At 42.5% G+C, this 15,512-nt stretch overlaps 2 protein-coding genes across 13 annotated transcripts in view; one reads left to right on the forward strand and one right to left on the reverse strand.

Annotated features, from left to right (window-relative positions):
* CD247 (CD247 molecule) overlaps window positions 1-15,512 on the forward strand; it is a 59,228-nt gene that overhangs the window by 33,351 nt on the left and 10,365 nt on the right. For both annotated transcript variants that reach the window (XM_049824359.1, XM_049824360.1), the window contains exon 2: window positions 14,753-14,859. In XM_049824359.1, coding sequence (XP_049680316.1) covers window positions 14,753-14,859 — 107 coding nt within the window. The remainder of the gene's footprint in view (window positions 1-14,752; window positions 14,860-15,512) is intronic.
* POU2F1 (POU class 2 homeobox 1) overlaps window positions 1,713-15,512 on the reverse strand; it is a 146,262-nt gene continuing 132,462 nt past the window's right edge. For 10 of the 11 annotated variants that reach the window (XR_007508994.1, XR_007509000.1, XR_007508997.1 and 7 more), the window contains 2 exons: window positions 8,586-8,777; window positions 1,713-3,015 (listed from right to left, as the gene is read on the reverse strand). The gene's annotated coding sequence lies outside the window, so the exon portion shown is untranslated. The remainder of the gene's footprint in view (window positions 3,016-8,585; window positions 8,778-15,512) is intronic. The other variant, XR_007508992.1, reaches the window with a different exon arrangement.

A 15,512-nucleotide genomic window follows, 5' to 3' on the forward strand; every position in this document is an offset into this window, starting at 1 on the left:
TCCAGTGAGCTGAACCATCTGGTCCTTCCTGCCTTTTTTTGCCTTGTAGTAAATCATTCTAATGTAGCTCTTGTAATGGACTTTGAGTAAACCATTGCTAATTTTTGTTGATAAAATAGAAATACAACTTTGGGGTGGATTTCTATACAAAAAACGCTGTTTAAAGTGAAGGGTTCAGAGGCAGCTTTTTTTGCTGATCTCTGATGTGTAGGCATGTAAAAATGAATCGCAGAAGGACAAATTGTAAAGTTACTCTGAAAGCAGGGTAAAATAGAGTAAATGTAAAGAAAAGAGTAATGAAAAGTTGTATTTTTCAGAAAAAATATTATAGTATCATAGCTCCCCAAACTTAATTTTGTTACAGTAAGTAAAGATTTCTTATATAATGAATATTGTCTTAGAAAAAACATTTGCTTCTGTCTTTTAATTATTGCTTATCATTACGTGTTTCTTCTGTGTCCTAAAAGGTATGTGTGTGTCTGCTTTGGGACTAAACCTATTCTCATTGAATTAAATGGCCTGTGCAAACTTCTGTTGAAATCAATGGTGTGGGGAATGAATTCACCCCTTTACAGAATCTGGTCTTTAGTGGGAAGAGAACTGGGCCATTTATTTACATTTAGTTGCGTTTCTTCCTCCATTTGGATGCGAGAAATCTGAGTATCATCCTCCTGAGTGCTATCGGTTTAAATAGCTTTACTTTTTTTGCCTGCAAAACCAGGGTAATTTCTCCAAACAGTTTTCAAGAGATAGATTGAAATAATTAATGCACATCTAATGGCTAATGTGGTGGGATAACACTTTGCTTAATGGGATTAATTCCATGCTTGCATGTACAAGAAACTCCCAGAGGCACAAATGAGGCTACTGCAAAGCACCTCAAAATATTATTTGTCCCTAGTACCTTCCCTCTTCCCCTCTGTCCTGGTTTCAGCTGGGATAGAGTTAATTTTCTTTCTGGTAGCTGGTATAGTGTTATGTCTTGGGTTCACTATGAGAAGAATGTTGATAACACTGATGTTTTCAGTTGTTGCTCAGTAGTGTTTAGACTAAGTCAAGGATTGTTCAGCTTCTCGTGCCCAGCCAGCAAGAGGGCTGGAGGGGCACAAGCAGTTGGGAGGGGACACAGCCAGGGCAGCTGACCCAAACTGGCCAAAGGGGTATTCCATACCGTGTGATGTCATGCCCAGTATATAAACTGGGGGGAGTTGGCCTGGGGGGATCGCTGCTTGGGAACGAACTGGGCATCAGTCAGCGAGTAGTGAGCAATTGCATTGTGCATCACTTGGTTTGTATATTCCAATTCTTTTATTATTATTACTGTCATTTTATTATTGTTATTGTTATCATTATTAGTTTCTTCCTTTCTGTTCTGTTAAACTGTTCTTATCTCAACCCAGGAGTTTTACCTTTTTCCTTCCGATGCTCTCCCCCATCCCACTGGGTGCGGGAGAGTAAGCAAGCGGCTGTGTGGTGCTTGGTTGCTGGCTGGGGTTAAACCATGACACCCTCTATCATATAAGGAATACACACTGAGTCCAGATGTGAATGAACTGTGGATTAATCAAAGCTAATCTCAAAGAAGCATTTGTATTAAGGGAGAACAGTGTTTTGTTTTATACAAGCCCATGCATTATCTGGGCAACCCAGCTTTGTGTTCTGTATTTTAAGTAGTACAATATACAATAAACAGTTCTGTGGCAAGAAGAAATTTTAATGGCTAGAAGTAGAAGAAGGATTTTCATAGAGAGTACATAGCAAAAGTAAATGTAATGCTAAGGATCCTTTTCATGTTTAGGAGAAAATTTATTTCCTGTGGGCATTTGATCATTTGGCAGTCTTTCACCCCATCCAACAGTTCTGTAAATGCACTTTCCAACATTGCGCTTTGAATAAAGCTTACCTAAGCTCCCAGTGTTATGAAAAATGGAACTTGTGTAAATTTCCTTTGCATTCTAACTCCATCTTGGCTGCACATAGAAAGTAAACAAATACTGTTTCCAGGCAGTCTTTTTATCTGTCTGCATATCTCAGAGGCTTCCCGATAAGCCTTTTTGTGGGGAGAGAGGAGGTGTTTAAAGTAAATATAATTTGAAAATGTTCATCCATTTTAGAAGCAGCATTAAAGACCTTAAAAGAAACATGCTTTATGAGATTGACGAGCAATTAGATCAGTGCAGTGATAGTGCAATGCATAATTCTACACTTAAAAAAGTTGGAGTGAGAAAAATCAGAGAGAACATAATATCTCATCTGAAGTGGCCGTTTCAGATATGTGCTCTAAAAGTCAAAGATAGGAACAGAATTATTCTGTAAACTGTATCTGGTAAGCAGCTGAGAGCTACTTGTCTACATTAAGATGCAAGGAATAAGTACAAGGAATCTATATGCTCTAGAATTAGCTATGACATTCCTCCAGGAAAAAACCAAACCAAAACAAAATCCAGTCATAAACAACAAGGTGGGATTTCTGTGTATGCTGTTTCTGGAAAACCTTTTCATTAAAAATCCCGAAAGAAAACCAATAGCGTAAATTCAGTGCTGTAGATAAAATTAGTTTGTCGCTGGTGATAGCTCACCTTTCCAGGTTCCTTATACTGACTTACATGACCTAGACAGAGCTTTTCAGAAAAGGACCCCTGTTTCTACATGCTTTACAAAGTGCGATGTATGCATACTAAACTTCACAAATAAGATCAGCATTGTGGCTTATAGCAATATGCGCGTTATCAGCCGTGTTTCCTAGCGAGATCAACCTTATGCAGTCACTGTCTTTATCAGTTGGCCCATTTCCAATTTCCAGCAAATTTAACAGAGGGGTTAAAGTTTCAATAAGCAATTAGTTTCTCCAGGTTTCATGAGAACTGATGGCTGGAGGGAAGGAGACGCTCAAGGCAGTGCCTGCGTGGCAGCAGCAGGAGCTCAGCAGGGACCTGTTTGGTTTAGGCTGCCATTGGCCGGCTGGTGGACATCCACAGCAAATATCACCGCTGGGCAAAGCTGGCGTTGTGTGACCTGCAGGTACATGAGGATGGGACAAGGTTTAAGGCGTGTTCAGAGATGCTCGAAATTTTTTTATAGTGTAGGAATAAAAACGGAGGGAGGAAAGGAAGCAGAGATTTGCATCTAGGGATGTAAAGCAGAATACAAATTAGTATGATGAGTGATTTCAATAGCCTCCCCGCCCTCCCTGCCCCTGTTTGTGCTAACTTGATGTGTCTATAATTCAACTTGTTCTTGGTTTAATGCAAATACAGATCAAACTCTGAAATCCCATCTTTATAATCACATGTGCTTGACAGTATAAAAATAATAGATCCTGCAGCATTCGTTTGGGTGGGCTGATATCAAACTCTAGTAATCACTCAGGTGGTTGTTACTGTAGAATATTGCCGGGTTTTTTTCCTTTACAAAAAAGATCTGCAAAAATTGTGGTGTGTTAATGTTCAAATACTTTCTGCTGCTGCTGCCCTAAAACCAGCACATTCAAAAACTATATGAAATCTCAGGGTCTTTAGTATGTTCCTGTCATCATCCCATCCTTTCTTCAGCATGCAAAACATGAGCCGAGCGGTTTGTCATTAAATACGTGCAGAAATCGATGGAGATTTCCTGGGTAGAGGGACTGCAGAATTTGGCCTGTGCTTTTCAGACAAGCTGACCCGGAGCATTGCTATGAGTCACTAAAGCTTTGTGCAAATTGTCTGTAATTATTGCTAGCAAATGAACTCCGAAGTTCAGCCTCTTTTGGAAAATGATTTTATGTTATGAATAGGTCTGCAATGTAAGCTTAAATACAAAGTGGTTACCTGGACTGTCAACAACACAGAACACTGAAGAATTTAAAACTGCAAAAAATAAATGCTTTTCCAGAAAGCTTACAATGCTGAGGATTTTCAGCTTTACAAAAAATGCAATTTTAATACCCATATTATATATCAACAATAGACATTTTGATTTATGTTTTTCCTAACGCTGCACCATTATATTCTTAAATTTGGTGTTCTTACTAATTTTAGATAGCTTTGCTTGGAAGCTCTTGTATTCCTGTTCAGCACAGCAGTTATTACAACCAATGAACAATTGGAAAAAATATTGTTAATACAATAGAAATTAACTACCAGAAGGGATATCAGGCATGACTGGAGACTACTTAATATTTGCAGAAGTAGTATGATGGCTAACAGAGACCTCTGTTAACACGTCTCGTTTGTCGGTGGTGATGTAGAGATATATTTTAATGTATATATTGAATACTGGAATTAACTTGGTAAATTTTAACATTAGTTGCATGCACTGTAGATAATGGTTAAAGCATAATTGTTTACTTTCATCTCAGTCACAAATGCTGACATAGGAAGGTTTAAACTCTCACTGTAAATATACAGGAAATTTTATTTGTGATGAGAGCTTGGGGTCCTTTTTCTTTCCTTGTTTTGCTTTTTCCACAAGTCTGTCTCTCCATAGAGAAGCAATTAAGAAGGTACTAACTCCTAGTGTCTGAGATTTTGAGAAGACTCCGATATTTTTGACAGTTAAAATATTACTTTCATTATTCTTCTGAGTGGCAAAACAAAGGTATTATGTAAAGTCATTAATGATAAGGAAATTCTTTCCTCCTATTTCCCCCACCCCCCCCCAGGAATGCATCGCTTTGTAATGGCCCTTAATTCAGTCAAAATCTATATATAGGCTCTTCATATTTGCTATTTCCTACCAATGAATGAGAAGGTATGTCTCAAAATATAGCCTTTTTTTTTTCTTCTTATCCTGTAATGCAATCTGAGATAAGGCTTTATAAAATCGGGTGCAGTCTGCCAGGTGGCTTGTAATAAAATGTAGTGATGGAGTCGTACCAGCCACAGTTACATCACTTGACAGAGGAGCACAGGCCTCAGCAGTGAGGTGTTAATGAGGAAATAAAGCCATGCCCCTGTGCCCTACTTGCAGATCCATGACTAATCCCTTTCTCTTCAGCAGTGTTTTATCTTGCTGTAAAATTTTAGCTGGATAGTTGCTACATGCTATGAAAATGTGAACACTCCCAAATTAGAGGAAGAACATTTCGGAGATGGAAGAAGCAATTCCTTTTCTCAAGCAGAATTCGTGAGGGTCCATGGAGTTAGGGTTTGTTCCAAGACCCTTTGCTGAAGGGCTTTTTCAAGGACCCAGGCAAAGGTTTTTTGTGATATTTCCATTTTGTGATGGCTTGTCTGCTGGCTCTTTTTTGAGCCCTGTGAAACGCTTCATGTTCAGAGTGTTGGTTTTGGAGCAGAATGTTCCCCAGTGGTGGTGGTATTATTATTGTTATTATTATCATCATCATCATTATTATTGCTGCTAAGCTTTGGTGAGCAACACTGCAAAAAGAATATGCAGGGAATTAATATTAAACCAAATCCTTAACCAACCTTTCTCTTTACTTGATACATAACTGCTGTTGCATGTGTTTCTCGTCTGTGCTTCTCCTAGCAGAGGCAGGACGTGACAGGCATGGCTCTCCATTAAGTGGGTCAGTGGCAGGGGCTGAAGGTCTGCTCTGAATCCTCTCCCTCCGCGATGTGTGTAGCTGCTACAACACATAGAGCCTCAGCCGTTGGGGCTGGTATAACCTTCTTCCTGCCTGATAACCTGAGGCTGCCACTGCCTCTGTGAGATGATTTAACTGTTTCTCTGCCTGATACCAAGCTTCACTAGTAATTTCTCCACCCTCAGAAGCCTTCTTGCAAGTGGATGTCTATACAGGGACTGCAATGAAAACATCTTGAGACTTTGCAAGTCAAAACACTCTATTCCCAGTGGTCCTGCTGCATGAGCTAAAGTAAATATCGCAACCTTTCCATGACTTTGCACATGTCTACCTTCCTTATAATTCAGCCATTATATCTATCTGCTGAAAAACATTATATAAGGAATGTGTTGAAAGCCTTGGATGACAGCCAGCTGGGTTTTGCAAAATGTTGCTATAGACTTAACCTAAAAAAGTGGATGGCTTTCATTATCAGGGATTTGGTGCACTTCCTGACACTGCTTTTTTGGCGCAGGTTAGATCTGGTGCTGTCAGTGATCTTAGGTGGAAATTGATCCTGGAGAAAGGAAAGGAAAACTGGTTTAATCCCAGTAGGATTAGCTGTGATGAGTGTACCGTCAGGGCTTTGACCATACATCAAGGACGGCTCCTGTAATTGTTGCAGCTTTGGTCTGTGTTGGCTGTAACACAAGGAATTGTTCATGGGCTGACTTATGTCTGTAAATAGCCTTGTAGCTGCAATTCTCCCTCCAGCACCTCCACTCTTAGCTGACATTGTTGTGATGGAAAAGTTTCTTACTTTTCTTCTCTGCTTGCAGCTGATCAAGAGAGTTGCAATTGAGCTCAGTCTGCGACAAAACAACCCTGTTAAGTCTCTTGTTGGGCTTGTGCATCTCTGCCCTTAGTTTGACACACGCTGTGAAATTAGAGTAGTCCCTACCTACACTAACACTGAGACAAGAAGAAAACGCACTGATAAGTTTGTGCTTGCTGACTCAGAAATATCTGTGCACAAAATATTCTATTACTTTATTACCCAGCTAGTAGAAAGCCATTTCCCGCCAATAGTCAGCCAGCATAAGCTTAATGACTTTTGGAAGTCTGAAGCTGGAATAAAAGGGAGTGAGCCGTGGCTTATAAATCTCTCAGTTGGAAACTGTTCTTCATGTTATCAGTATATTTGATTACTGGAGCCATCAGCAGTGAGCTAGGTGCAAGCTGTTTAGCATAACCATACTTCCACTGCTTTTTGTAAAGTCTAATTTAAAAGTGCTAATTTAAAGCGCTAGGGAAATGTCTGTGAGGTGCTCACTGAACAGAGAAGCACATCTGATTGTGATCAACAGCATCTTGTGTCTGACTTAGTGTCTCTTTCTTCAGCTTTGCAGCATTTAGTCTCTTTGGGATTCCTAGTGAGCTGAGATACGTAGACCGAGTTCTTTTACGTAGTCCTCCATCGCATGCATTGGGTTATAGAAACTAAACATGAAAAGGCCACCTAATAGTAAATCAGTCTGGGGTGAGTTACTGTTGCAGAAGGCACAGACAGAATTGGTAGGGGAAGGAAAGGGGTAAGTGACCTAGAAACAACCATTTGAATAACAAGTCTTGCCTCTTGGGACACTTAACACCAGATTGGATTAGACGATAGAAAACTTACAGTGGGGAACATCTTTTGCGTTAACTAGATTAAACTGCTATCCCTGATGAAGATGGGTCTAGTAAAAGCACACGTGTCTAATCTAAAACCCCTACAAAAGCTGAAAGAGCTGCACAGCTTATGTCTGTCACCCGAGCTTGTTGGATATCCAAGCTCTGCAGTCACCCTACGCATGGTTTGCTGTCTCTAGGAGGCAACATCAGGTTTGCTTAAGGAAAGCCCTTTGCACCAAGTTCTTGCAAAACTGAGAAGTGAAAGCAGTTGCTTTTTCTGAGAATGACTGACTGTTTTGATGAAGCGAGGAGTCCCCTTCCAGAGTTGAGCAAGGCACTCCCCGCCTTTCTGTTTCTGATGAGGCTCTGGAAGGATTTGGAGGGCGAAAGATTGCCTTATTTAATGATATGTTCAAAGTTAATCATCTTCACCTTCAGACTGGAAAGGTAGACCATTTATTGTTGTTTTCTGCACACACTGGGTCCTCTTTCCACAAATCAGACAGCTGTTGGAGATCTTCCTGTCTTGCTCCTGTTACAGTACCCTGGACTTTATTTATTAGAGTCTTTATCTCATGATGTGCTAGAAAATGTTTGGCCCTTTATGGCATTGTAATCTTCTTCCTTCTTTTGAATCTATTTGTTCCCAAATAAATCACAAGGAAACTTGCATTATTTGAACTTTTGTCATAGTGCCTCCCTGAAAGGGATCCTAGAAGGAGTATTAAGGGATCACGAGGATCCTAAAGCACCTTAACTTGACCTCATGTTTCCATAGTGCTGACATTCTTTGGCATAAAAAAGTGGAAGGTAATGACCTGACATACTTTCCTTTTTAAAATGTAATTATTCTGTCTGCCTAATGTCAGGTATTGTAACCTGAATCCTGATCATATCGGCAGTTTGCTCCTTGGCGTTAAAGCTGAGGACAACAGCAAACCATAATCTTGAACTTCATGGGCACGAGCTGTGCTTTTGGCCATGTTGTGTTTCATAAATGTGTGATGGTTTATTGATCACAAACACAAGAGTCTTCCTCAGCACTAAAGGAACTGGTGGGGAGGGAAAAGAAAAGACAGTAAACATCTTTTAACTTTCTTGCCGAGGTAAGTGGCTGGTATGAAAAGACAAACCTGGAAATTTTTTCAGGCAGCAAGCTCAATGGCATTTTGCTGTGGTGGGGTTATTGTATCTTCCTGTCTTAAGAGCCTGCTGGCTTTCCTTGTGTGTCTTGGTTTTGCAGATATGGTAGTGGGGAAGTTTTATGTTGAAAGTATTACTTAGCCCTGCAATCTTAATATAATTTAATGATCAACAGGACTATCTTTAGCCTCCTGACTTCACATACTTGGTTTGATGCAAGGGATGCCTTTCACTTCACTCATTTCTGTTAACTGCCTACCGTGCATATCAGACCTGTTAATATACCATGCGTGGTGTAATCCAGGCCTTTTCTTCCCTCAGTCGTTTTTGCTCAGATTTTTCCATCGATATGCCCAAACAGTGGCATGGCTCTTCCTTCTGTGAGGGAAGGATGAATCTGGCCTTTGCTTCTTCAGTCTTGGAGTGTCCCAGTTTTGTTTATTATTTATATCTATGAGTAAGAAGCATAGAAATATATAAATAAATAAACGCATGGGAAGATACGTTCTTTATGAACAGGATTATATTTCATAATTTTAGGTGGCTAACGTTTAGGCATTTAGTCTGGGCTGTCTCTTCAATGCCAGCCTCTATACACCTGAAGTGAAGCACCATGTGGGGTGCTCATCTCTCTCCCATTTCTGCCCGGAGCCCAGGCAGTGATCTTGGGTTCAGCATCTTGGTTTTGGCAAGGGAGGCAAGGTCTGTCTTACCCAGGCCCTCCCTGCATTTGACCTCCACAGAGAAAATCTGGTGGGTGCCTGATGTGTGGTGTGGTGGTGGCGGCACCCATGGTGTGAAAGTCTGTCCTCTGGGGGAGTCTGGCAACGCAAACCTGCAGCAAGTGGGTTTTGGAAGATAAGGGGTAGAAGTGAGGTGAATTGCACACAGTGACCGTGAGTCGCTTGGATCGCTGCTGGTGGAGGACAGTGGCATCTGAGAAATGCTGCTTGCTTTGCTGTGGGGTGCAGCTGTGGCAGATCTCAGCTGCTGGGAGAAGGCTCTTCAGTTTCTGCCTTTAAACACCTTCTATGTAACTGCAGTTGCATCAATAAATCTTTCATGCTGGGACTGGTTTTCATGGGCTTGACTGAAAAACTCAGTTTTAGGGAAGATAAAACTCTGCATTTATAACCGTGTCACTGAATTTTGGTAACCCCTAAAAATAAAACCCTTAAATGAATCACTTAATGAGGGCCATGGGAGAGAAAATGTTATGGTAGACGGATCTGATCTGAATTTACAGGTAGTTCAGCTTCTACGGTCTGTACATCTTGAAATATTACCGGGAATCACGGTCTCACTCAATCCAGATGCACACTAAAAATGTCAGAGGGGGAAAATCCTATTTAAAAAAAACCGCACCAGTGTGTTTCAAGGATCCAGGCCGTGTTTCAGTGATTTGCTTCAGCTGATCCCCATTGGCACTGGCTGCATTGAGCTGGCAGAGGCGGCCAGCCTCATGGACCGGGGCCCAGGCAGCCTCGGGGTGCAGCGTCCACCAATCGTGCCATGTTTTGGAGCAGGGCAGATGCGTCTGGATGTGAGTTTTGGGACTCCCCAGCTGTCTCCGAACCTGGAGCGGGGGAGCGGCTGGCGGCACGTGCAGGCAGCGGGTGGGCGGGTGGCCGGAGATAAACCTGCGGCCACGTGCAGGAAAGCTGGTGCTGGGCCTGAGCCAGGGGGTTGAAGCTGTTCTCCGAAACCACACTGCGCAGGGCGGGCTTGCCACGCAGCGCTTGCAAGGCGGGCGCCCGCAGCACGGCCTCCCTCGCTGGCCCCCGGGCTTCCTCTCCTTCGGCTACCAGGGTTGCTGTTGGTCTGTTGCTAGAGGTTTTTTTTTTCTCACTCGCTTGTCACTAGCAGTTGGTGTGAATTGCCTTTTTTTATTTTTTCCTTCCCCCCTCTACTTTAAAAAGTAAAAGGCCGCAGGGGGTTATTGCGGGGGTGCTGGCAGTGTGGCTCCAGGGGTGCGTGTGGAGCAGGATGAGGGAGTTGTGCCAGCCCAGGCTCCGGGCATGTGTGGGCACCGACCTGCAGCAGCACGGGAGAGTGCCCCGGCACGGCCGAGGGCAGGGCTGCATCGCTGGGTGGGAGGAGAGAAGAAGAGGGGAACAAAAGTCCGGGCTTTGGAAGTCGGAGGTGCTGGGAAGAAACTTTTCAGGGGCAGAAGTGCAGCTTGGGAAGGAGCCCCAGTTGTGGCGGCAGGCAGCTGGGATTTGGGATTGAGAAGGGCTGGCAACCTTTTCACAAAACAAAGCAGTGCTCCCCTTACTGACTCCATCTTCTTTCCTGCTACCTCATCTGCTATGGCTCCACCAGTCCTTGCTCATCCTGTGTCAACTCCCTGTACAAAGCTTTCCATAGCTTCTCCTGTACAAACTCCTAAAAGACCCCTTAATTACCTCAGGCTGTAAATTGCATAGTTTGTTTCTGGTCTTCCTTAACATCCCGACAGTCTACGAGTAAATGTCATCCCCGCTGTGCAATGGGAGATCTAACTGTGCAGCTACTTGCATAGGAGGACATGGCGAGCAGGAATAAGTGCAAACTTTCTAATTGTTATTCCTTCAGAGCTTGCTTCCCTCCCGAGCAAGAGCACCACTTTGACCTCATCCTTAAGACCTTGTGTATTTGCGTACCTAGATGTTGACTTGTGACTCAACTCCTTTTTGATGCCTGGAGAGAGAGATGCTGTTTGTCTGAGCCACATTTAAGCAGTAAGCTTGACATCATTTACAATGCAACCTAACTGTATGCCCTGCTGGCCTGTGACTTGATGTTAGCTGTGCCACCTGCCTGTACTTAGACATCTTGCTTTAAAATCCTGCTGTGTTTTACTGGACTGCTGAAATTTGGACTGGTAAAACACTGGTATATGAATATCGAAAAGATGCTGTGCAACTCACAGTAGGCGCTGGGTAATCTGTAAGGTTAACAGAGTGGGAATTATCAGTGAAATGTTCATTATTTGTGCTTTGCTCTGTATGAGGCAGCTGAGCGTGACCGTTCCCTCAAGGCTGGCAGGCTTGGCTCTGCCCAGCTTCCGTCATCAGCCCCTCCACTGCAGCGGCGTGACCTTGGCCTCAGCTCCCCAAACCACGGCACAGGGCTGATGAAGGGCAGAGAGTACATTTTGGTCGTGCCTAAGGGACTGGCCTTCTGTTTGTGCATGTCGTGCACACACTGAAGAGACAGTAACCCTTCCTCTAGCAATTTAAAAATGTAAACTGATCCTGTTCATATGAATGGATGCTGTTTTAACCGCCACTTGTTCGTTACGCTTTGTATCTCTTTGACCTTTGTTTCAATAGGCTTTGTATCTTTTGTCTTTTTTCTTTCTCTCTCTTGCTTTCTAATCCAGAAAGCTGTTGCAAAGGTTATTATTTAGAAAGTGCTTTGTATCTTTTTTTTTTTTTTTTTTTAAAAGAATACAGAAATCAAACATATTAAGGAAGGAAAAGACATGAACTAATTCATTTTCTTGGTTTCTAAACATTGGACTTTGTCATTGGCTCAATACGTATTTTTCCAGGAACCATCACAGCCAGACTATGTCTAGCAGGATTTCCCTCATTGAACAGCTTTAATCTATTACCTGGGCTGCTGGAAGCCGGGCTGCCCCAGGTAGGCACCGTATAGGCACTTGGGTGGCTCCACAGAGTCAGCCAAGGTTGACCACGGCTGACATGGAGCTACAGCTAAGTCCTCTGCACTCTTGACTTCTCCTCCATAGTCCTCTACATCTCCTTCTTGAGCTCCTCCTGGTCTGGGGAGTTTATTAGTGCTGGAGAAATACCGGACTTGAGATGACAGTATGAATGTCCCCTGCTTTGCTACAGGAAGAGGGAAGTCAGGGCCAGGATCCCGAAAGCCGCCTTCAGTAGCATCTCAGATACACCCAGGCTTCCTGACTGTGCTAGGCTGCTTGCTTTCCTTGCATTGTATTTCTGATCTGGGGACAGCGTTGGAAAACCCTGATCTGCTTCTGGACACATCCAGCTCGAGGCCAGGGTATGCTGGGGCAGACTGCTGCACTGTGTGAAAGCAGCTGAATTACTGATAGAAACAAACTGCTTCTGGATGTTGTACAGCTGTATTCCCCAATGCCGCATTTTAGCTACCAAGTCTAATGCGATTCAAGCTGGGTTTGTGTTGAATCAACTCTAGTGTAAAATATTGTGCTGTGGCTGTTCAGAACAAAATCTCTAGGAAGCTAATCTCAGCTTGTTTGTTGGTTTAATATACAGCGTTGGGCAGATAACTTAATCTCTCTGTCTCCATTTACCCCATGTATATCAGGTTTTATAATCCTGAAAAAAATGTGGTGAAGGTTATTGTTTATAAAGTGCTTTGAACCTTTTTTTTTTTTTTTTTTTTTTTTTTTTAAATAATAGGAGGGGAAGAAGGAAAACCATCTAGGATCTTAATTTATTTCCATGGATTTGTTTCTAGACACATGATTAAAAAAAAATGAATCCGAACTCTAGTTCAGACAAGCAAACAAATTGTTTGGAAGTGTGGTGGGGTTTTTTTTCTGGCTGTGTTAGGCTCAGTGGGAACAGTGATCGTATCATCATCTGCTTGAGAATTTACAATTACATTACCAAGTATCCAGGCATGGCTTTTCAGTCATGCTTTATACAAATTGCATGCTCGAGCAGAGCAACAGGCCACCATCATTAACTTTATTTCTGCGAAGGCGACTTCCTCATGGTGGTGAGTGCATACTGCCTGAATGTCTTCTGCAAGTTTCTTCGAATGAAATCATCAGCGTGGCCCAATGGGCCAGGGAGATACGCCAGCACGCAGAATGGTCTCGCTCTCAGCACTGGAGTAACTCGGCACCTTGAAGCACTGCGCTGAGTGGTTCAGCTACCCTCCATCACATGTGGTTAATAAGAATTGCCATACTTTGTTCACCTTAGGAAGGAGATGAATCATAGCAATTCTTTTCAATTTATCTTCATCGAAGGGCTTCACAGGCTCTTGATCATTCTTGTCTTTCTCTTTTGAACTCCCTCCAATTCTTTGTACAAAGTGCATCTCAGATTCATTTTTAAGTGGTTTTTTATTTTTTATTTTTTATTTTTTTTTAATAACCGTGCAGTACAGCTTTTCCTCTGAGGCTGGACCTGGAGCTGCATATTGGATCTATAGTCATTTAGGCTTCTTGACCTGAACTGCTTTGATTTTTTTAGATACATTTGTGAACTAACTGAATGTTTACAAACTGATACAGGGGCAGTTTAATCTGTTTTAGCTGTTGAAAACCAACAATATTACTGTGTCCTGCTTGATGCAGTCAGGACATAAATATATGCAATGTTGACTAGGAAATGAACATCAACATCTTCTGAGTAACAATTTTATTGATCTGTCATTAGGGCAATAGTAGATTTTTCTCTCTCAGAAAAGTTTTAACACTTCTTTTAAAAACAAATACAAATAAAAATCTTGGGGGGGGGCAGCCAGCTGAAGTTCCTGTGGAGGGAATTCAGGTTTAAAACCTTTCTCTCAAACCAAAAGCACATCAGTGTGTCTCATGGGTATCTCATGGATGTGTCCTGACATCTGGAGTTAAAAGTCTGTCTCTCCTGCCTATAGTTCCCTTCTCATGATTAATGGTCTCCAACAACCCCAAACTGGGAGCCCAAGAGAACCCTCACAGAGAAGACACTGCAGCTTTACAGTTACAATATATAACCTGGGATACAGAAGATGCATCTTTAAATTCCTCTTCTGAATAAAGAAGAGTAGCGATTTCAGCCTGGATCTCCAGCTGACTATGGTGGTGTCAATCTTTCTTTACATTTAACACAAATTTGTCCCGAGAAGACCTTCCTTAAAATTTTGCCCAAACAGACAGATTTTCTCACGCGCACACACACACAAGTTTTAGTTGATGAAGGAATCTAACCAGGCCCAGTAATGAATCCCTGCAGGAGATGCTGCTGGGTTTTCCCAGAAAACAAATGCTGTGTGTGTGGCTTTTGTGCAGTAACTGTGGTGTTAGTAATCCTTGATTATCTCCATGCAGATCCTGTGCTCGCTCCCTGCCCTGTGCCTGCAAGCTGCAGGGAGCAGAGCCTGGACTCTGTGGGTGGGAAACTCTGGGTAAAATGTCCTGTATTGGTTGAGGGAGGTTGCAAATGTTTCTATCCTTGGAGCTACTCAAACTCAGCTGGCTGAGGTCCTGGACAGCCTAGTCTAACTGATGCTGTTTAGAGAGCGGGTTGGCCCTGCAGTGGTAGGATAAGAATCCTACGATTCTTATTCAGATTTCCATCTTTGCAAATGGACAGACTTGCCCTCATACTGGCTATTTTTTCATGAAGCTCTACGCAGCGCTGCCACATTTATGCCGTCAAGCGCCCAGCGATACAAATGGCCTTGTTTGTTGATGTATCTGATGTTTCTATACAGATGCTGTACCAGTTCTTGGACTGACAGACCCAAGACTCTGCTACTTACTGGATGGATTCCTCTTCATTTACGCAGTTGTCATGACAGCTCTTTTTGTGAAAGCAAAGGTCAGTCTATCCAAACACTGATGTATTTGGCTTTGGTGGTGTAAACAAGTTGGGCTGAACTGGAAAGTGGGGGTGGAGAGGAAGCATGTCCCTCTGAATAAGAACCTTTTTTTTTTTTTTTTTTTTTTTTTTTTTTCTTGCTTGCTTTTTTACTTTCTTCCTTTTCTGGTGTCAGCCTGAGCAATCTGGGGAAGTTCTTTCTGAAGGTTCATGAATGGAGAGGAAGAGAGTATATGAGTGGTTTGAGCCTAGTTATGGATGCAGTCAGAGATTCTAGATATTGTAGCTGAGAAATGCCTCATCAACAGTGATGTGGTTTCTTCTGCTGCTTTGTCATTGGAAAGAGAGGAGGGGATATACAGAAAATTCAGGATAAATGCCATGCTTGTGAAGGATGTATTAAAATATCTCAAGAAGTCAGACATCTTTGATAGTATGAGTGTGATGATGCAAATAATATAACCCTAACAACCACAGCAGAGGAGTTGGGGGACAGGATGGACACAACTTGATCGGCTGTTGTTACTATCCAGCAGCTGTTCAGCATCTAGGGAGACACTTAGTGCCTTTAGTGCACTTCCACGGATGAAGATAATGTAATGTAATGGAGGTACGTACATTTCCAGATGTACATGCTCTGAGAGCTCTGTTAA

The sequence above is a fragment of the Accipiter gentilis genome, chromosome 21 (assembly GCF_929443795.1).
Source record: "Accipiter gentilis chromosome 21, bAccGen1.1, whole genome shotgun sequence".
Lineage (NCBI taxonomy): Eukaryota > Metazoa > Chordata > Aves > Accipitriformes > Accipitridae > Astur > Astur gentilis.